The 21,659-nt window shown below is 49.0% G+C and overlaps 1 protein-coding gene across 1 annotated transcript in view; it reads right to left on the reverse strand.

Annotated features, from left to right (window-relative positions):
* The window catches only part of PDIA5 (protein disulfide isomerase family A member 5), a 93,634-nt gene extending 73,178 nt beyond the window's left edge, over positions 1–20,456 (reverse strand). The window contains exons 1-2 of the mRNA XM_055316339.1: positions 20,329–20,456; positions 559–685 (exon numbers count right to left, since the gene is read on the reverse strand). Coding sequence (XP_055172314.1) covers positions 559–685; positions 20,329–20,370 — 169 coding nt within the window. The 5' untranslated portion in view covers positions 20,371–20,456. The remainder of the gene's footprint in view (positions 1–558; positions 686–20,328) is intronic.
* Between the last annotated feature and the right edge of the window lie 1,203 nt (positions 20,457–21,659).

Consider the following 21,659-nt stretch of genomic DNA (forward strand, 5'->3'; position numbering starts at 1 on the left):
CTACCCTCACTGAAACTGCTCTGTCTGTTCCTGGAGCCCACTGCAAACTCACTCCCACGTTCTGACCCCAAAGGGGTACAGACGGGGACCAGGCAGGGCCAGGGCTGCCAGCCTGGGTGCATACTCCCAAGCCTGGGACCAATTCAGCTGGCGACAGGCCAACCCAGTCAGTTCATCAACAACTCTGGCGATGTATGCCCCATGCTGGCCGGCCCATACCTGGCCAGGAAAACACAACATCCAACCCCAGTGACCACCATCCTCTATCCCCCTTCACACACACCCTCTCCCTCGTGAGGTAGTAAGGGCCCCAGAGGCTCATCCTAAGAGAGAATGATTATAGGGAACTGAAACAGCCTCTCAGGGATCCAAAACAGCAGAGCGAACACCCCCCTGGTGCCTCTGCCTCATCTTCTGGGGAAAGCTGACAAGCCTGATGATCTTCAGGCCCTCCCTGAGTGGTTTCTGGTCCTCAGGTCTCTGCCTCCCACCTGTGCCCCGAACCCAAGCCATCCCATCCCCGAAGGATGACCCCTCAAGGCCAGGATGGGGACTCACCAGATTTAGAGTAAAGCACCAGCACGTTATTCCGGGTCCTGAGAAGTTTTTTCAAGTCCTTGGGGTCGGAAATTCTCTCGATGAGTGAGGAGACCTTTGTGGAGGACAGCCACACTGGTAGGACCACCTGGGGATCAAGAAGCCAAAGACCGTGAGCCCCAGCTTCCTGCCAGGCCCCAGGAAGAATGGGTGCCAACAGACATACTGCCTAGAACACACTTTACTTCAGAGGTATGAGGGCACACCAACTCTTCTCAGGACACTGTATCAACCTTTCTACCTTATCCCCTCTCCAAATCACCAACAACTCTCCCCCAGTACACTGCCCAGCCCATTCCCAGTCTCCAACTCACCACTCCTCTTCAGGCACTTTTATAAAGCTGTATGGGCTGCATACTACACAAGGATGCTGCATGGATGTCCTGCCACCCACTCAGTCCAGAACACTCTGGGAAGTCAATGTCTGTACTCCACACTGACCCCAACACCATATACCAGAGCAATGTGAAACACTCCATCCCACCTAGACGCACTGAAGCACAAACCCACAGAGAAGTAAGATCACTTCTCATATTTAGGATGAAAAGGTTTTCAGCTTTTCCCACTCAACTGATGATCTCAGGAGGCCAGTCAACAAGAAGAATGACACAATAATTCTTCCCAGAGAATCTTGAGAACAACATCAGACACTGGAAGGCCCAAGCACCTCTGCAGTCACAAAGAGGGGTGGGCTGGAAGCAGTCTAGGGGAGATGTGTTAAAAGTCTGAATAAGAAACAGTCATACAGCCGATCGCCTTACCCAGCCCACAGAGCTGGCCAGCTTAGCTGGCAGTAAACACAGAACTACTGTATGGAGAGGGTGATTAAGAAAAGCTCTGCTGGGATACACCAGACAGGCAGTGGAAGTATGGCCCTGAGAAAAAAAAAAGGAGGGCGGGGATTAAGGGAAAGTCTACAAACTGAACCTTGAGATAACCCATCTCCATCAGCCCCCATCCCCCCGACATCTCCCTTCCCTTTTCCAGAATGCTGCCAGCCTTATCCCCCTAAGCAGGAGATTAGAGAGTTTTTCTCTGAGAAGCACAAGAAAAACAACCTAAGGATGGTGATTTTGAGATCTTCCAATGAAACAACTGAGTTCCCCCTGAAATGTCCACGGTGAAGCCCTCTCAGTAAACAAATGCCCTCTATCTCCTCCTCACACTCAGAGAGTCTCCAATGCATGTGCCAGTGTCTTGCTATTCAATACAGATAACCCAAGTTTACCAGATATTTAAGGAAAGCCCTCAACATAAAAGCAGTGATGAAAACAACCTAAAAGAAAGATGATACTTAGAAGAAAAAGAACAGAAAACAGCTAAACTATAATTATTATTCTCAGAGAAATGAAATGCTGCATCCATAAAACAAGAATACAATGCTACGAGAAAAGAATTGTCAAAGAGAATCAGGAAAAACTCTTGGGAAGTAAAACCGTCACAGAAATAAAAAATTTCAATAGGTTGAAAGCAGAATTTTTTAAAACTCCTAAAAAATAAAACATAAAAGCAAAAAATAAAAAATAGAAGAAAAATTAAAAAGATGGATCCATTAAGCGCAAGAACCAAATTAAAGTAACCAGAAAAAGAAGTAAACAGAGGAAAAGAGATAATCAAAAATATACTTCAAGAAAATACCCCAGAATTGAAGAATATAAATCTCCAGTTGAGAGGGTCCTGCATGATGACTAAAAAAAAGACTCTCACCAAAGTACACTGCTGACAAAGAGGAGATTCTGAAAATTTCAGAGAAAAAAAAACAAAAACCCACCACTTACAAAAAGACCAGGTGTCAAAACTGGCCTAAGATCAGCACAGCAGAGGACAATGAAGTGTTGCCCTCAGGACTCTCACGCAACATGATCCCCAACTGGAATTCTATATCCACCCAAACTATCTGTCCATTGTGAGTACAGATTTACTTAGGCTTAAGAGCTTACCACCAATAGACCCTTTCTCAGAAAAATACTGGAAGCTATGCTCTATCAAGACCAGTAAAAAATGAGAAAGTCAATGTGAACATAGGAAACAAAGGATCCCACAGAGAGAGGCAAGGAGAATTACCATATTAATGGTAAAGAGGAGTCCAGGACAAATATCCTGTAGTCTATAGAGCAACCAGCCCATAATGCAGCAAGGGTAGAGTTATGGATGAATGTGGTCAATAAAAGGAGGCAACTGTGGATTATCTGATATGCTTGACTGTAGTAATCAGTTAAATAATCTGACCAAAGCTACACAGCTAATTAAATAACAGGGCCAGAACCTGAATCCTAGTCTATTTGACCTGATGCCATCTCAGTCCATTGCCTCTTGGCAGCTAGAAGTCTGGAGCTGCATCTTAGTTCTACCGTTCAGATGCCCAGCCAACATCACTCAACCTTCCATGGCTTAGTACCTTGCATCTGACGTGGAAATAATGATACCTCCCTAGTGGTACTGCTGTGAGGATGAAATGGGGTGACTTATCGAACACGCTTTATAAATCATAAAGCACTCCAATAGATATCAGTTACCATAATATATAATGCAATTTTCCATCTCAGCAGAGTGGAAGACAGAAATGTGGCCCTCTTCTAGTGTTTCTAAATATAATCTGCCATTGGAATTCAGAGGTTCCTTCTCCCCAGGGTAAAACTATCCAGGAGGAGGAATTGAGGAATTACTTCTTCATTCTGCCCTGCCAGAGCTGGGTACAATCCCTGAGGATCCACTGCCCTTATGTAACCCACCTGGAGAGCTCACCAAAAAGTTCATTCCATTATATTAGTACATGTTATTCTACCGCTCCCCAGGAGCTAATGGACTTCAGACTAAAAAGTCCATAGCTCAATGCACATGATTAAAGGAAAAAAAAGAAAAGAACCCGTTGGAAAAACACACTCATGCCATTCTGTTTTTTTTTTAACTTTATTTAAATTCAATTAATTCACAGATAATGTATTATTGGTTTCAGCGGTAGAGGTCAGTGACTCATCAGTCTTATATAATAGCCAGTGCTCATTACATCACATGCCCTCCTTACTGTCCATCGCCCAGTTACCCCAACCCCCTACCCCCTCACCTCCAGTGACCCTCTGTTTGTTTCCTATGATTAAGAGTCTCTTATGGTTTGTCTCCCTCTCTGATTTGGTCGTTTTATTTTTTCCTCTCTGTTTTTAATCCTCAGATAAATATGGTCAGTCAGGAAAAACAACTGCCCTTGCCCAGTACCTTGGTACTTTGACCTGTAGACCAGCCATCCTGAGACTGGCAGGCATCCTACACTTCTGGAACTGGAGAGAAGGAAAGGAGATAGGATAGAGGACAGGCACAGTCCCTACCTGCCCAGGCAGGACAGTGGAATGCTGCTGGCCCACAGGGACGGCAAAGCATCTACTGTAGCAGAAACCTCAAGAGTCAAGTCTTATGACATACCCACAGCTTCCTTTCTGTAAAACCCAGTAAATCCCTCCAATCATCTAACCAACAGCCACCTTCACAGTAAACAAACCGCTTTCCAGCCAGCCACCAGAGCCTCTGACCCAACGTTTACCCTCACGTAGCAGAGAACTTAAGCTCACAGTGAGAAAGGCACTGAACTAACTGACTTTGCTTGAACACTATCACCCAATATGATCCTAGGGTTTAAACTGGGCACTGCCCAAGGCTAGCCTGGTTTAGAACCCCTTATGGAGGTGTCTCCTCCCCTTACCCCCTAATCCTTACCACTAGTCCCTGGCAGGGGGCCAGACCATCACCTTAGCTCACAACCACAGGGCAGCCCAGGAGGAGGGCCCTGTCCTCCCTCCCCCAAGCCTCTCCTCCAGCCACTTAACATTCCTCCTTCTCCTCCACTTGTATCTTAACCTTTGCAGTGTGCACGCTCCTTCCTTTCCTTAAGATGCAGCTCCAGGGAGCCTCGGATCACCTTGCCAAGCACCTTCCTGCAGACTTCATAAGTCACAACCCACAAACCCTGATAACAACAAAAATAACAATGTTAATGATGCACAAACTCTCTGCTTCGTCAAGCCCTCAGGGGGGAGAGGGCAGCATTGAGAAAGTGCTTCAGAAGCCAGTCACCTGCCCAGTCAGCCACGGAACTGTCCCTGGGTGTGGCAGCTCTTTACATTCTAAGTCACTAGCTTGGGTGGTAGAGGAGAGAGAAAAAAAATCCCCTTTGTCCACCACAACTCCTTCTGGCCTTTCCCAATGATTGATTTCTTTCTGTTCACCAACCCTCAGCTTTAACAGTGTTTACATCAGGGCTGAGCTGCCCCCAGGGGCTGGGCTGAGGTCCATAAAACTACCCCCCACCCACCCGGTGCAGAGCAAAACCCTGCTGGGAAGGTCAGCTGCCCCTGTTGCTGCTGCAGGGGAATCCAGGCCCCCAGTGCCACCCGCAACCCTGTCCCAGTGCGTACCCCATCAGACCACCAGGCCCCTCCAGCAGAGTAGCAGGTGCCTCCACCCTCCGCCCCATCCCCACTCAGAGCACACAGCCCCTCCCCAGAGCCCAGAAGCCCTCACCCTGCCTCCACCACGGCCTGCTGGAGGCAACAGGTCTTCTCATCTTCCAGATGCCCTGAGGGCTCTCCTGCCCCAAATCAGGCCCAGCCTAGAAGCCCACCCTCATCTTCCCCCTTTGAGGGATTCCCACCCCTCAGACACCACAGAAAGAGCATTGCTTCTGGAGCCAAGCAGAGCTGGGGTCAAACCCAGGTGCCACCACGTATAGCAACATGACCTGAGGTGCTAGCAGCCCCCTCGGGGTGCCATCTCCCCACTTACAAAGTTGGGAGGATAATACGGATACCTCCCTTGTGGGGCTGGCTGCAGATTAAACGAGGGGATAAAGTACACAGAGAACCTAACATAATGCTTGGCATACAGAAGTACATAATAATCATAATTATCTTTATTAGCACTATTAGTGAGACAAATCACAGATAGAGCAAGAACAACAGTGAAACAGGCACCACCTCTTCCTCTCCAGGGTCCTGGCTGCAATCAGGCAAAGCAGCACGTCCAGGCAGGAAGGAGTATGCACGTACACACATTCACCATAACAAACCCTGAAATAATCACCCATCTGCGTGGCCGCACAGACCAGGAGGCCACGCAGCACGTGCCGAACGCTCCTTACAGATTCCGCGCCCATCTGCCCTTCACAAAACCCAACACGTGGGTACCAGCCTCATCCCACAGATAAGGAAACTGAGGCTCAGAGAGGTTATATCACTTACCAGGGTCACACAGTAGGTAAGCGGCAGAGCTGGGACTAGACCTCGGGTCTCCCGGCTCCTGGCCAGAGGCGGTCTATTTCTCTCAACCCCACAAGCTCCCTGGACCCAAGCAGAAAAGGACCACCTCCTTCCTACACAGGGCTCTTCAGAGAGGCTGTAAAAGCCTCAAACTTCCAGAATCCCATGGTGAGAAGGGATTTATATCCCTCTGCTTCCTGCAAGCCCAGAGTGTCCCTTTGTATGCCCCAGTTCTCAGGATGCTGGGGCAACCAGCCCAGATGTGCTATTAATCAGAGGTCGTGTCCAGGAGCCTGTGCCCTTCCCGCCCTAACACACAGCACACATGAGCTCCTCTCTCTTCACTTACCCTCACCCACCACCCCCACCAGACTAACGAGATAAAGAGTGGTACAATTCTAGAAACTAATAGCGAGAACGCTCCTTGCCACATTATACCCTAGGCTTTAAAAAGCTCCAGATCTCTGGGGTGCGTGCCAGCACCCTCACGTTCTCTGTAGCAGGGGAGGCTGGCGTTACAGATTCACTACTCAATGCGGATCATGAAACCAGAGGTATTCAATTATGTAAAAGCAGCTTGCTAAAGGAGAAGGATTTGAAGACACAGAGTCTAGCATTTAGGGAAAAGGGTGGAGGTGGGACTTGACCCTTTCTTGCTCCGTCACCTGAAAAAAGATACCCTTCTTATGTTGGGAGCTGTGAAGAAACCGGTTTAATTTAGTGTAACCCACATTTTGCTCAAAATAGTTTTCAAATGTCAGAATCTAAAAGTCTAGACTCCCAAGAAGCTGGTGGTAAAGGGATACAGGAAAAATGTTAAAAACAGATGACCTGAACCCAAGGTCAGAGAACTCGAACTGGCTGAGAATGTCGAGCTGGAGGTTTGGTGGAAACAACTAGAAACCCAAGTTTTGCACTGGATTTACTGGTTGTGTGAGCTTGGACAAGTCCTCTCTCTTCTCTAAGTCTCTGTAAAATGAAGGGGCTGACAGTGATTTTTCCAAAGCCCTTTGCAATGGTGATATTTTGTTAACTCCATCCTCATGACCACAACCAGTGAAGTACCACAAGGTAATTATACCTTGCGAAAAAAAATTTTGAGTTTCTCTGGGTATGTGGCCACCCACATTAAAAGCCACTCCTCTCAGTCTCCCTTGCAGGAAGTGTGGCTACGTAACTAAATTCCACCCCCCTGAAATACAAGCAGAAATGTTATGTGCAATAGTTCCTAGTAGACATCTGGGTCTTCTTAGTCTCCTCCTCCCCATGCCAGATGGAATCTGGACAAGATGGCTGGAACTCAAGCTGCCATCTTGAGACAATGAGGAGAATGGACTTGTTAAAGATGTGTAGTAGTAAGATAGAAGGTACCTGGGCCCCTGACCCACAGGAGTATACACTGGCCCCAGAATACCCCTTTCTAGGCTTCAACATGAGTGAAATATATGATCTCTGTGAGGTACTATCATTTTGGTTGTCCTGGCACACATACAAATAGTTCTTGAGTACCTACTGGAACAAAAGCTTCGACTAGAAAGAAATATTAACACCTGCTCCAGTTGGGATAGTTCAAAGTGTCTAAGGCATTAAATCATGTATTATACTTCAGATAAATTTCTGTACGGAAAGAGACAAAGGACTATGAACAGCTTGATCTCCCATGTTCTTCCCAATTACCCAAGCTTCATTATGCCTGTTCTCATCAGGTGGTCACTTGGTGACAACTACCCACAAATGAAAGAAAAACTAGCGAGTAGCTCTCCCTGCAACCTCAGCCCTTTACTACTCAGGGGCTCATGGCAGGAGACCAAAGGCCTTGCAGTTGGGCTGGTTGGTTTCCCTGATTTGTGACCCCTTTCAACATTCCTCACGTGCCCTCTCCAGCCTCCAGGCAGCCCTCCAGAGCCAAGGACTCAAAACTCCAGAGGCTGTCCAACACAGTGGGCTCACAAGGCTGTGAGAACTAAATATTTCTAAGTCCATGTCCTCTAGGCTACCATTTCACCCTGGACAGCGTCAGCCCTCTCCCATACCACTCTATCACACTCTGAGGGTGGCAAATACATTCCTTAAGATTCCTTTTTTTTTTTTTAAGATTTCAGTTATTTATTCATGAGAGACTCAGACAGAGATAGAGCCAGAGACACAGGCGGAGGGAGAAGCAGGCTCCATGCAGGGAGCCCGATGCGGGACTTGATCCCAGGACCCCAGGCTCACACCCTGAGCCGAGGCAGATGCTCAACCTCTGAGCCACCCAGGCGTCCCCCTTCTTAGGATTCTGTAGGTGAAATTCCCCAGTTCCTCACATGTGCCCTCAAGTCCCTCACCATCCTGAATGCCCTACCTTAGACACAGCTACGCTCATGACTCTCAGAGCTATCCCATGCCGGCAGCGGAGTTTTAGAGCTTGGAATGAATAATGTGCTATTTTACTAGAATTTATTTTGGGAAATAAATACCTACGCTTTCATAATTCAAAATACAGGAAATTAATCTAAACACAAACCTTGACTGGTAGGGCACAGTTGAAAAAAAAAAAAGTTGAAAAACATCATTAACAAATCTCTTAAATTATGGCGCCCAGATGTCATACAGTTCTGGCCAAAGTACAATTCTTTTGGAAAGCTATTTGGCACAATTTATCAAGTATCTTAAAAGTATTTATGCTCCTTGACTTGGTAATACCACTTTTGGGAATCTGTCCTGAGGAAATTAGCAGAGGTTCTGACAGATGACTCACACGATCCTACTCATAAGAGTCAAAAACTGTAAACAACCTAAATACTCAAGAGCAGGGTAATGGTTATTTAGAGGAAACCACTCAACAGAATAACACAGCCATTTAGATGATGTTTTTGAAGACTGTACAAAGGAAAAGTATTTGTTTTAACATTAAGTTTTGAAAAATAGAATTCAGGGTGGACTTGGTGGCTCAGGCAGTTAAGCATCTGCCTTTGGCTCGGGTCATGATCTCGGGGTCCTGGGATCCAGCCCCGCATCGGGCTTCCTGTTCAGTGGAGAGTCTGCTTCTTCTTCTCCCTCTCCCCACCGCTCATGTGTACTTTCTCTCAGTACATAAAATCTTAAAAAATAAAATAAAAAATAGAATTCAAATGTACACGGTATGATTACAACTATATGCAGAATTATGCTCAGGAAAAGACTGGAAGAAAAAAATGCACCAAAGTGAAACTTTGTCCTTGGATAGATTTTATTCCTCTTCCTCTTTGTCTGTTTTTCTCATTCACCATAATAGGCATGTCCAATTTAAATCTTAAAAAAAAAAAAAAGAAATTATCTCTATTTGGCCACCATTATGGAAATAATTAACAATCTCAAAGTATCACCCCACAAGCAAACATAACTTCACAGCGGAGAAGCCTGATGGAAACCTCCTTAACTAAGGGAGCAGCGCTAGCGACACCGGTAATGGGTAAAATTGACACCATACGCCTCGGGATATGATGCACTGAATGGAAATATCATCAAAAACCCAGTTGAAGAACATTCTTCAAAATTATCAAGGTCATGAAAGACAAAGACTGAGAAACGGTCCAGATTAAAGGAGACTAAAGAGATACAACAACAATGAAATTCAATGTGTGATTCTGAACTGGGTTCTGGGCCAAATGCCACATTCCTAATTGTGATCATTGCACTGTAGTTATGTAAGAGAACATCCTTGCCTTTTAGGAGATACTGAAGATTTAGGGGGCAAAGGAGCATCATTACGTCTGTGAACTTTACAAATGTTATGGGAGAATGTGATAAAACAAATGTGATAAAATGTTAATATGTATGGAATCTGGATAAAGAGCAGATGGGAATCCTTTGTAATCTTCTTGCAACTCCTCTGTAAGTCTGAAATTAGAAGAAAAAAAAAAAAACCTTACCTAAAAAAAGAAAGAAAAAGAAAAAAGACCCAGAACACAACCAAATACTGTCCCCACCTCTTCCTGACACCCTTGGCTGGCCAGCCAGCGCGCTGGTGGTACTTTCCCATGTTAGAAGGGTGCTTCTCTGCCCTTCTTCCCTTCCAGCTGACTCTCTGCTCCTCTGTTCACCTGATGCTGTGGAATTTTTTTATAGGATCTATTATATGAAATCTGCAAAGCACTCTGCATGCAACACATACCTAGAATGGCTTTGATGAGAGAAAGAAAGAGAAATACAAAAGAACATTCATTTTTAAATATGGGTAATTTGTGCCCCTTAATAAGGCAAATTTTAAGCATCTGTCACCATCCACCAAGGCTAAATAACACTCTTCACCAGAATGAAGGCCTCACCACAAACCAAGTTTGGGAATTTCACCGCTGATACTTGCCAACGTGCAAATGTCTACTACCCAGCAGCCTTGGAAACAAACACAAGCACTGTGAGTCCCTGAATGGTGTTGTGTGCATCAGACAGACAGACAGACAGACAGAGAGGGCCTGGCCCTGAGTTGCACACCTCTGAGTAGCTGCAGCTAAGAAGTTAAAGGTGCTTATTAAGAAAGAGAGAGGGGAAAAACAAAAAAAAAAAAAAGAAGAAGAAGAAGAAGAAGAAGAGAGAGGAGGCGCCTGGGTGGCTCAGGTGGTCAAACGTCTGCCTTCAGCTCAGGAGCTGAGGTCATGATCTGAGATCCTGGGATCAAGACCGCATTGGGCTCCCTGCTGAGTGGGCAGTCAGCTTCTTCCTCTCCCCCTGCTTATGCTCTCTCAAATAAATAAAATCTTTTTTTAAGAAGGAGGAGGAGGAGAAGGAGGAAGAGGAGAAGGAGGAGGAGGAGGAGGAGAAAGGCAGGCAGGCAGGCAGGGCAGACAGACATGGGCAAGCACTTGGCAAGGAACAGAACCCAAGAGAGAATTCTTCAGTCTCCAAATCCAGGGCCTAGGGATGAGCCCATGGTAAGGACAACAGCTCCGAGTACAGGGAGCTTACCCTGTGACCAGGGGCAGCTAAGCAATCCGCGTGCCTGCCTAATTTAATCATCTTGGCAAGGGAAGTCAGTAGGTACTTTTAGTAGATCTATTTTATATGCAAGGAAACTGAGACGAAGAGGAGCTAAGAAACTTGCTCAGCGTCACACAGCAGGTAGGTGACAGTGCTGTGACTCAGAGCCCCGTCTCCCAGGCTCGGGTGCCCTGGCAGCAGGAAGAGACCACAGATTCCTGGAGCCACACACACCTTACTGCTTGCTCTTCTAAATACAAAGCCAGCCGCATTTCTTCTATTTTGCTTCCTTTAAAAGCCACACCTTACATGGGGGCGACACAGTACGCAGTACGGTTCTCCTCCCCTACATTCCCCACAGCGTGTGGCTGTCAACAAGGGACAATTCAGGGCCGGACAACTGATCCCAGAGCTTATAAAAACAGGTTTTCTTATCCTGAAATTGCAACTGCAGTGCATTTAACCAGGACTTAAGTCCCTCAAGCTTTTAATGTTTTTGAAAAACCTCTCCTAGCGCCAAGAGGGCTTTGGGCCGCTGCCAGCCTGGTGTGCCAGGCCTGCTAACAAGGAAGAGTGCGGTAGAGGGAACAGTGAATCAGGCAGCAGGGAGGGGGGAGGAGCAGGTAAAATCCCACTCCGGAAATCCGACTCTGCCTCAAAGCTCAGTTAATTGATAAGAAAATAACAATTCAAGTGCTCAAGATCCATGGTATACATCCAGGCTTTAATACACATTATTTCACTCAGTCCTCTGGAGTTGAGGGTTTAAACCAGTGTTTTCGACCCTTTGGGCTTCGGCCTGAGAGCCAAGTCACAAAATCAATTCAGTGGATTGCCACCAGCATTTTTTAAACGACATTAAATAGACAACATCAGTACGTACCGCAGATAGCAAGACATCCGGTAAAACATTCATACCTGTTGTATTCGTGCACATATACACCTGGCTATAATGTAAAATGCACAATCATGCTTGCAGGAGTCCCACGCAGGAAAAACACCTGAGAAGCTGTCATAAACAACCTGTGTGGGAGGTGGTGCTGTCCCCACTTTGGAGATGTGAAAACTGAGTCTCACAGAAGTGAAGGGACAGCCCTCAGGTGAAGCCCGAGACCTGCTAGACCTCTGAGCACAGTGAGTCAGCGTGCACACTCGGCGCCCGCTCCGTCAAGCCCTCTCCACTCACTACAGCTCCACCAAACGAGACTGGAGGGCCAGCAGGTCTGCCTTCCCTTCCCCGTGCAGCCACTAAGCACCCCCAAAGGGTCAGAGCCGCAGCAGCCTGATGCATCCTTACCTGCTGCCCGCTCGCTGCAGCTCCCCACCCACCCCCAGAGAAGAGCTCAGCAGGGCACCTGGAGCCAAGTGCAACTGCACCATGTGCCTCCCCAGCGTCCGTAGATCATGAATCATGACAGGGGCAAAACTGGGGTCCACACCACTCAGCCGGGAGCAACAGCCTTGGCTGGCCAGATACCATGCACCGGGCAACACTAATGTCGGTAACTTGTAAAACTGCCTGGTTTGTATGCACAACAGCTCTAAGTACAGGGAAATAGATTCCTGGGGATTTGTCCTTGAAGGACATTATCCCGCAGATCTGGGGAGGCCAGGAATCCCACTGTACACATATTCCCTTGGGGTGATGCAGATCCACAGCCAGGCTGGGAAACCTCCGCCACCCATCCATCTCTGGACTCCACCTCATTGCCCTCTCCTTCACAGCCAGAATTTTCCATCTCCATTTGCCCCCATCCATTCCTCAGCCCCCTCAGATCTTTGCCTACCACCACCACCGGGAAGGCTCTCAATGAGGATGAATCACAATGACTTCCACACAGACACCCTACACACACCTCCAGTTCTCCTCTGTCTCCAGCAGGACGCTCTTGGCCTCCCTTCCACCTCTTCAGCCATGCTTCCTAACCTCTTTGCAATCCCTGATCCCCCCAACCTTTAAATGCTGAAGTTCCCCGGGGCTCACTTGCTCCACCTCTCTTCCCTCTCTGTGAGGGTCTGACCCACCTCCTTCCGGAGCAGCACCCCTACATTAGCATATGCAGCCCAGACATCCTCACATCCTGCTCACTCAGTGGTTCTTAAACTGGGGTCACACACAATTCTCAAGTGTTAAAAACTGAAATCTCATACAAATAGATATTGAGCACCTTTCAAAGTATTACTGAACTCTTAGTAAGGGGCCCACTAAGATAGTTACATCAAAAAAAAAAAAAAGGATATAACAAAAAAAAAAGACTTAAAAAATCTTTCAAAAAAAGAAGTTATAAGGGGATCCCTGGGTGGCTCAAGGTTTAGCACCTGCCTTTGGCCCAGGGCGCGATCCTGGAGTCCCGGGATCGAGTCCCACGTCGCACTCCCGGCATGGAGCCTGCTTCTCCGTCCTCCTGTGTCTCTGCCTCTCTCTCTCTCTCTCTCTCTATGTCTATCATAAATAAATAAATAAATAAATAAATAAATAAATAAATAAATAAATAAATAATCTATCTTTAAAAAAAAAGTCATAAGAAATCAATATGCATATGGCTCATGGGGGGTGGGGGGGTAAAGAATCCTGTTATAAGACTGCTAAATGAGCTATCAAACTGGTTCATGTCTTACAGGGCAATCACCTCCCAGTCTCTCTTCTCTACCAAACAGAAATCATGTGCATCTTATCTACCAGCAGAGTACGGGTCCTAAAGAATAATAAGCAAAGTTATATTCCCTAGCACACCGGATGGCCCTCAGGTGGCCTTCTTAGACAACGCTCTAATATGACATTAAAAAGAGACTAAATCACCTTTTCTGTTCAAGTTTTCGAATAATTCTTTACACTGAGGTCTATGAACTTGGATGGGGAAAGAATTATATCTTTATTTTCACTAACCTCTAAATGAAATTAGAGCCTTACCTTTATTATTACAAATGTAGGTAACAAATTATAGTAGCACTAGCAGCGTCTCTGACTTTGCCACCAACAGAAATCATACGTATTTTTTTGCCCCCAGAAACCACATTTTTCTCATACAACAACAGGCAATAGGTGCAGATATCCTGAAACACTGTTTCTGCTCATCACTAAATTTTACAGAAAGCACCAAACCTGCCATGAGATCTACTCAAATGATGCATTTATGAATACAAATATTTTTGTCACATATTTGTTATATCTTGATAACTGTATTTTAATATCATTGATTTGCTTTGTCATCCTATGCATTGTTTTAAACATTTAGAAATATTATTCTAAGAAAGGGTCCATAAGCTCTCAGAGAAGCCTTTCCTGGCTCCCTGCATTAGGTTAGGGACCCGTATTGCACATTCTCTTATCACCTTATATTTCCTCTTTCTAGCACTTTACTACTTGGAGTAATAAATTAGTGGCTTTCCCACTGGGCTATGGGAGGAAGGGATGGTGTCCATCTTATTTATCATTATGTCCCTAATGCCTTAGCATGGTATATCTAACTCATAGAAGCCTGTTGAGAAATATCTGTTTTAAAAAAAAAAAGAAAAAGAAAGGCCTGTGGGATAAATGAACATCTATGACAAGCGTAGCATGCAGATGCTTGTCCACATTCCTCAGAGATACAGAGCACGTGCCATACTCTGCCCAGGACCTAGCAAAGTCAGACCCCTTGACAAAAGTAAACCCACTTGTCAATTGCAAGCCAGCCCTACTTGGCACAACAGAACTTTCCAGCCAACCCCACTTCTCAGCTGAGATGCAAGATCACCTCTATGTATCAGCCCCGGCATAGGGCCCTCAACCTAGATCTCCATTAATACCTTCCAAAGTAAGGATTAGAAGCATCCGCTTGTGAGTTAAAGACATATGCTCATGCTAAAGGGCAGGGGGAATGGTAGGCTTCTTGGGGTGAGGGGATGCTCTACCCCAACTCCAGATAGCTTCAATGAAGTCAGGCACAGACTTGCCGTCAGGCCATCTGGGAGCAGAGTACATCAAACTGGGGGATCAGGATGACCTTGGAGAATAAAATACCAATTCTGACCCCACAGTCCATCTAAGTGTGTTTAACCCTCCACCACATGATTGTAAAGCTAATTAGTGGTTTCATCAACATAAAATACATGGAAATGTTCTGCAAACTCCAAAGCCCTCTACAAGTGTGTCCAGGGCTTTATAATTCTCGTCAATAGGGTGGCCAGAGGCTCCAGTCAGTGCTGGAGGATGGGCCAGGCAGTCCAGCGTGGGGTGGGCATCACTGTTCCTCCCTTCTTCCACTGGGATCTAAGATGCTGGGTAAGAAAGAAGGGAAGGAAAAAGGGGAGGGTGGGAGGCAAAGAAACCATGGAAGTCCTAGTAACATAAGAGAACTTAGGCTCCTTATACCGCAGGCATCACTCTCTGACCCACTGTCACTTAGCCTCCAAAACCTGCTGTCATCACTGCCGAATGAGACACAAGAGCCCCACAAAACAAAATCGCAAAGCTGGGGCAAATCCTCCAGGGAGGCACTGTGGTTAGTATCATCACTCTCAAAAGAAGATCCCCTGTCAGAAGAAAGGGGAGAAAAACTGAGAGCACCTAAATCTTTCGCCCCTCTGTAGCCCCCTCCTCCTCATCCGTAGGCTCTACAGGGGCCCACTGGGAGAAGCAAGGAGAGTCGAGAACCCAGCTCAGAGGAACCAGGAGCCCCCAACTCCCAGCCTGAAGTCTCTGCTCACACCCGCTCTGGCCCTCCACTGCCACCTCCTCCTAACTGGCCTCCCTAGCACCTCTCCTTCCCAACTTGAGATAAATGCCATGGCTCCCATTTATGGGGCCCTCGTGGGTGCCGGCACCATGCTGGGTGCTTCCTGTGTTACTTCTGATGCTTTCAACTCTGCAAATGGTTATCATTGCGACCACTAACAAGCAAGAAAACTGAGGCAGGGCCCAAGGTCACACAGCTCCTGAACGTCAGGCTGGCTAAAAACCCATGTTCTATCCACTGCACCACACTTCATCTTGTAGACAACGGAGCAGAAAGTGAGAGGAAGAAAGTGTTGTTCTGAGAAAATTAATCCCAGTCTCTTCCATTCCAATCCAAGCCTACACTGTGGACTGACTGCTCTTGTTATTAAAAGGGCAGCTTTCATCAGGTCTCTCCATTACCTAGAGAATCAAGTCCCAAAAGCTCTGCCAGTCATTTAAGGTTCTTTACAATCCACTTTTCTGATCTTATTCCCCCTCCCCAGACTCAAATCTCTCCTTCCATCCAGCCTGGCCCATAACTCCTCATCACCTGTATTTTTGTCTCAACAGGTTCCTTTCTCTGCCTGCAACACTAGTTCCTTCAGCCAACTATGGACTGGGGATGACTATATGCCAGGTCCCGGGCTAGGTGCTGGGGACACAATGAGCAGAACAGAAAGGATGCCCACGGTCACAGAGCCCAGAGTCAGCTCTCGTTATGAGTGTGAGCTAGGACCCTTCTCTGGTGTCTAGGTGCCCCTCAGCCTGACCCCTGCCCAAATCCACAGCACTCCATGTCTGCCACCCATATGGCACTCAGCTATTCCTCCAACTTATGTGCCAGCTCTGTTTTAAAACTTCCTCTGTAACGTGTTTATTTCTGTGGGAGAAGTGCACTCCAGGTTCCAAGCAGCATTATGAATGGCAATTAGATCCCCAGGCCAACCCACAAAAGCCCATTAAATATATAATGGTGTAGAACCTAAAATACGTGTACATTAAAAACTCTGCAGGAGACACCAGGGACAAACATCTCTTGCTTCCTGCACCACCGCCCACTGTCCCACCAGGTGCTGAGTGTCAAGCCACCGTCAAGGGCAGAAGCCAGAGCAGGGACGTGGGAGGAGGGAAGCAGGTGGAAGACGTGAGTGGGGGGGCGGTGGGGAGGGGCTGGGATGGCAGAGATGAAGCAGGAAGAAACCTGATTTATAATTCAGGAGCCTGGCACCAATCCCAGCTCTGCCTTTACAAACACGGTGGCCTCGAGACCCTTCCCTCTCAAAGCCTCACTTTTCTAAAATGAAAGAGCTGAGTTACATCAGTAGTTCTCAGACTTCTGAATCTCAGACTAGCAGGGATATATTTTTCAAATATATTTCATATTTTTTAAAAAATATTTTAAAATAGGGACACCTAGGTGGCTCAGCGGTTGAGCATCTGCCTTTGGCCCAAGGCCTGATCTTGGAGACCCGGGATGGAGTCCCACATCAGGCTCCCTGCATGGAGCCTGCTTCTCCCTCAGCCTGTGTCTCTGCCCCTCTCTCTCTCTGGTTCTCTCATGAATAAATAAATAAAATCTTTAAAAAATAAATAAATAAAATAAAGTATTTTAAAATATATAACATACGTTTTAAATATATAATGCATACTTGAAAATCAATTTTGTCAATACCTTCTTAAAAAAATGATATACAATCATGACTTTAATTTTTCAAAAGGACACTGAACCCTGCCCTCCTCCAATACGACATCACATCCAAAAAATGGACAAGTCTTTAAATGGAAAATATCTGGATTCGTGGAAAAACCATTCACTGTTGGTACTTTTCCAATGTGTCTATGAACCTGTGAAAATTGTCACAGCCCAGCTTCGCTCCTCGGCCTGACGTTGGAACCACGTGAGCTGGGTGACTTTGCATCCTTGCCAGCTCCAACAGGTCTCTGTTCTGAGGGCTGGAGGTAGGCTACACCACAATCAGCGTGGATGGTTTGGGGAAGGGGCCACCGCAGAGAGGAGCTGGGCTGGGCAGCAGGAAGAGGCAGTCCGCGGCAGGGGTAGGGACAGGACTGCTCAGCCTCCCCGGGCAGAGGGCACAGACACCCAGCCAGGAGGGAGGTGCTGGAACTGACTCGTCCCAAGTGTTGACTGTGACTCTTTTCATCCCTGGATGCTTTATGGAAGGCTGAGAGGCCCCAAAGGAATCTTTTTTCCCTTATTAACTTTTTCTGATCAAAAAACTAATAATAGGGCAGCTCCAGTGGCTCAGCAGTTTAGCGCTGCCTTCAGCCTGGAGTCCTGGGATCGAGTCCCACGTCGGGCTCCCTGCATGGAGCCTGCTTCTCCCTCTGCCTGTGTCTCTGCCTCTCTCTCTCTCTCTCTCTCTCTCTCTCTCTCTCGTGTCTCTCTCATGAATAAATAAAATCTATAAAAAAAAAACAATAATATTCATACAGAAAACTTGGGGAAACAGAAAAAAAAGGATAAGCAAAGAAGTAAACAAAAGTCACCCACAGCAGTGCCTTCCTGAACAATCACCGTTGACATTCTGAGGCACCGCTAATTCCTCGACCGCTTATGTAGCTATCTTCAGTCACCCTGGGATTCATTTTATACCCTGCTTTTCCCCTAATTACCGCACGGAAGCACTTTGCCATGTCCCTAAATAGTCTTCACACGCATCATAAAATATTTTGATAATCACGGCATTCTAGTAAATATAAACATCACTTTCCACGGCATGGACAGGACCAAAAGTCATTTAAACCATGCCATTACTGTTGGGCATCTATGCCATTTCCAAATTGTTGCTATTGTAAAAAATGTGGTAGGTATTTGCCACTGTCCATGAATCTCTGTAGACCCCTTTATACTGCTTTATGTCCCCTGGGTCACAGCCTAGGGCTCCGCACATATCAGCTCTCAGTAAATATTGAGTGAACAAGGAAATCCAATACACTCCCAGGACCTGGGAGGCCCTTATCAGATGGACACGGAGTTTAACTTTACCGAGGCCCACCCTGGTGTCTACCAGCCACTCGGCAGTGACATGGCCTTGCTGACACTTGCTGAGCCAAGGTAGGGTGTGGGGAAAGGAGAACGTCAACTCCATGCTGCAGATTCCCAGTTCTAGCGCTCTCAGCAAACCTACCCCCGCCCCGTGCTTCCAGGGGGAGGGCCCAGCAGGCCTCAACAGCCTTACCACTCCCCCACACCCCTCCACACCGTACAACCCACTGCCTCAAGAAGGCCAGGGCTGGCCTGCCCACCAAATTAATGTATGGCTCCCCTCCAGTGGAGGCTCCCAGCACTTCGGGTATCAGGGCTCGCTGTCCTGTCTTTATTTGCTCATGGGACTGACTCCCCTGCGCAAAGCAGGGCAGCACCGGAGGGCAGGGACACTGTGCTTTGCTCTCCACCCCAAATCCAATCCAGTGCCAAACAATGTGGGTGATAAATAAATGTTTGCTGAATGAAACTTCTTTCCAGTCAGATTCCCAAGCCCTCTATTTTTACAGCAGGGAAGGTGGAAAAGAAGAAAAGAGAAGAGCAGGATATCCTAACACAGCCCAAGCGCAAAGACGTGATAGGGGCTCCTGCTAGAGCTGGCCCCCTCTGCCCCGCCCTGCAGGACCCCCCGGCCTAGAGACCAGCCCAGGCCAGCTGGCTCCAGAAAACAAAATGCAAACAGATCATCCACACATGGATGCAGGTGAAAGGGCGCTGTCCCACCTCAGACTGGTTCTCTTCCAGAGGGAGAAAGGTCAGCTCTAGAGGACAGGTGACTTGCTTTCCCACCCACTTCCAGACAACCAGAAAAATGCAGCGCCACTCCTCACTCCCAAAAGGCAGAGTACCCGGAAACAGAAATGTTTAAAAGTAACTAAATCCACACTCCAGTTTGTCTCCTCGTGTTGCCCAGCATCCTTGCCACACCCAAAAGAAAAAAAAAAAAAAACTGAAAAAGCTGGGTTGGAGAGGGTGCTGCTGCTAGCAGCAGAAAGTTTTTCCCTGGAACTTCAAGGAAAAAAAAAAGGAGCCAACTGTGCTAAAACAAGAGACCAGAAGTTATGGAGACACGTGGAAAGAAGCCACATTATCCCATTGCACGCCCACAGTAACACCTAGGCCAGGCCCGGGGAGCCCTGGGCACTGGGGACACACGCACTCTGGCCTCTTCTAGGGATGCCCCGGAGCCACCACCCTGCACCACCCCCCCAACCCCAAGTGTAGCAAACTCCTCTCAGAGAGTCCACCCCTCCCAGCACACTGGCCCACCCCTTGCACATCCCAGCTCGAGTTGCAGCTGCAATTCCCAGAACTTCCTCCATGGGACCCCCCTCATGTCCTTGGGGAGGGGGCGCCTTGACCGGCCCCATTTCATGGATGGGAAGACTAAGTCGGGTACGGTAAAGGATTCCCTTCGAACTTCAGCTAGAGTGGCCGAGGCTCAGGCTCGAGCCAGGGGCGGTCGGTGTAGCAGCAGGACCCCAGCCGGCGCGCCCAGCCTGGCCTGCACCCGGGGCGGGGGGACCCCAGGCGCTGACCCGCAGGTCCCCGGCTGCCCAGCGTGGGAGCCCGCGGCCGCTCCGAGCGCGTCCGGGGCGCCAGGTGGGTCCGAAGCTCGGTTTCCTCGGTTTCCGGCCGCGCAGGTATCACCCCCTTCCCACCCGCACTCACACAGGTGCCGCCGCCCCACCCCGCGCCCGCCCGCGCTTGCAAGCACCCGGCGCCCCGGGGCGCTCCGCCCGAGGGCACAGCGGAGGGCACGGGGGCCGCCCCCGCCCGGGACCCCGAGGCTCCCCCGCAGCGCGGACCCCCCCGCGGGCCGCCCCGGGCCGCAGCCTCACCCAGACGGCCAGCAGCAGCCCCGCCGGCCCGAGCCGCGCCATCCCCGCCGCCGCCCCCGGCTCCGCGCTGCGCCCGGGCTCCCGCGCCCGCGCCTCGGTCGGTGCCACCGCCGCTCCCCGCCTCCCGGTCCCGGTGCCACGTCTGCCAGGGCATGCGCACCGGGCTGCGGAGGCGGCCGGCTCGGGGCTGCTGGGAGTCGTAGTCCCGGAGAGCCGGGCTGGGGGGGGGGGGGGCGTGCCCGGGGCGCAGGGGCAAGGGCCACAGCGCGGGAGGGCGAGCGATCCGCAGAGCTCGGGGCCGCCCGGGGGGCTCGGCGGTCGGGGCAGCCTGCAGCCTGCAGACCGGGTGGCCCAGCGGTTAGCGCCGCCTGCAGCCTGCAGCCTGCAGCCTGCAGCCTGCAACCCGGGGGGCTCAGCGGTTAGCACCGCCTGCAGCCCGGGGGCCCAGCGGTTAGGCCGCCTGCAGACCGGTAGCCCAGCGGTTAGCGCCGCCTGCAGCCCGGGGGGCTCACCTGTTAGCGCCGCTTGCAGCCAGGGTGGCCCAGCAGTTAGGGCCGCCGGCAGCCCGGGGTGCCCAGCGGTTAGGGCAGCCCGGGAGGCTCAGCGGTTAGCGCCGCCTGCAGCCCCAGTGGCCCAGCGGTTAGCGCCACCTGCAGCCCGGGGGGCTCAGCGGTTAGGGCAGCCTGCAGACCGAGTTGCCCAACGGTTAGCGCCGCCTACAGCCCGGGTAGCCCAGTGGTTAGCGTCGCCTGTAGCCCGGGGGACTCGGCGGCCAGGGCAGCCTGGGGGCTCAGCGGTTAGCGCCACCTCCAGCCCCGGGGGGCTCAGCGGTTAGGGCAGCCTGCAGCCTGGGGACTCAGCGGTTAGCGCCGCCTGCAGCCCAGGACGTGATCCTGGGAATCCAGGGTTGAGTCCCAGGTCGGGCTCCCTGCGTGAGGCCTGCTTCTCCCTCTGCCTGTGTCTCTGCCTCTCTCTCTCTGTGTGTTTCTCACGAGTAAATAAATAAAATCTTTTAAAAAAAAATTTTTTTTTACAGAGCTTAGTCTGTGCCTGAAGTTTCAGAAACAAGACCTCATTCAACTCACAGAGGTTAAGTTTTATTTTCCCCCCTCATTGAGGATGAAGAGGCGGCCCAGAGAATTTAAGTAATTTGAACCAAATCACACAGCGTGCAAAAGGCAGAGTCCAGTGTTGCTCGTGGAGCGTAGGGAAACCTTGTCTTCAGTTCATTCAGAAAGACTTTACTGAGCTCTTTATAGGAAAACAGTTCTGCAGTTCCTCAAAAAGTTAAACACGGATTACCATATGACCTAGTGATTCTCATGATATAG

Source organism: Nyctereutes procyonoides, unplaced genomic scaffold, assembly GCF_905146905.1.
Source record: "Nyctereutes procyonoides isolate TBG_1078 unplaced genomic scaffold, NYPRO_anot_genome, whole genome shotgun sequence".
NCBI lineage: Eukaryota > Metazoa > Chordata > Mammalia > Carnivora > Canidae > Nyctereutes > Nyctereutes procyonoides.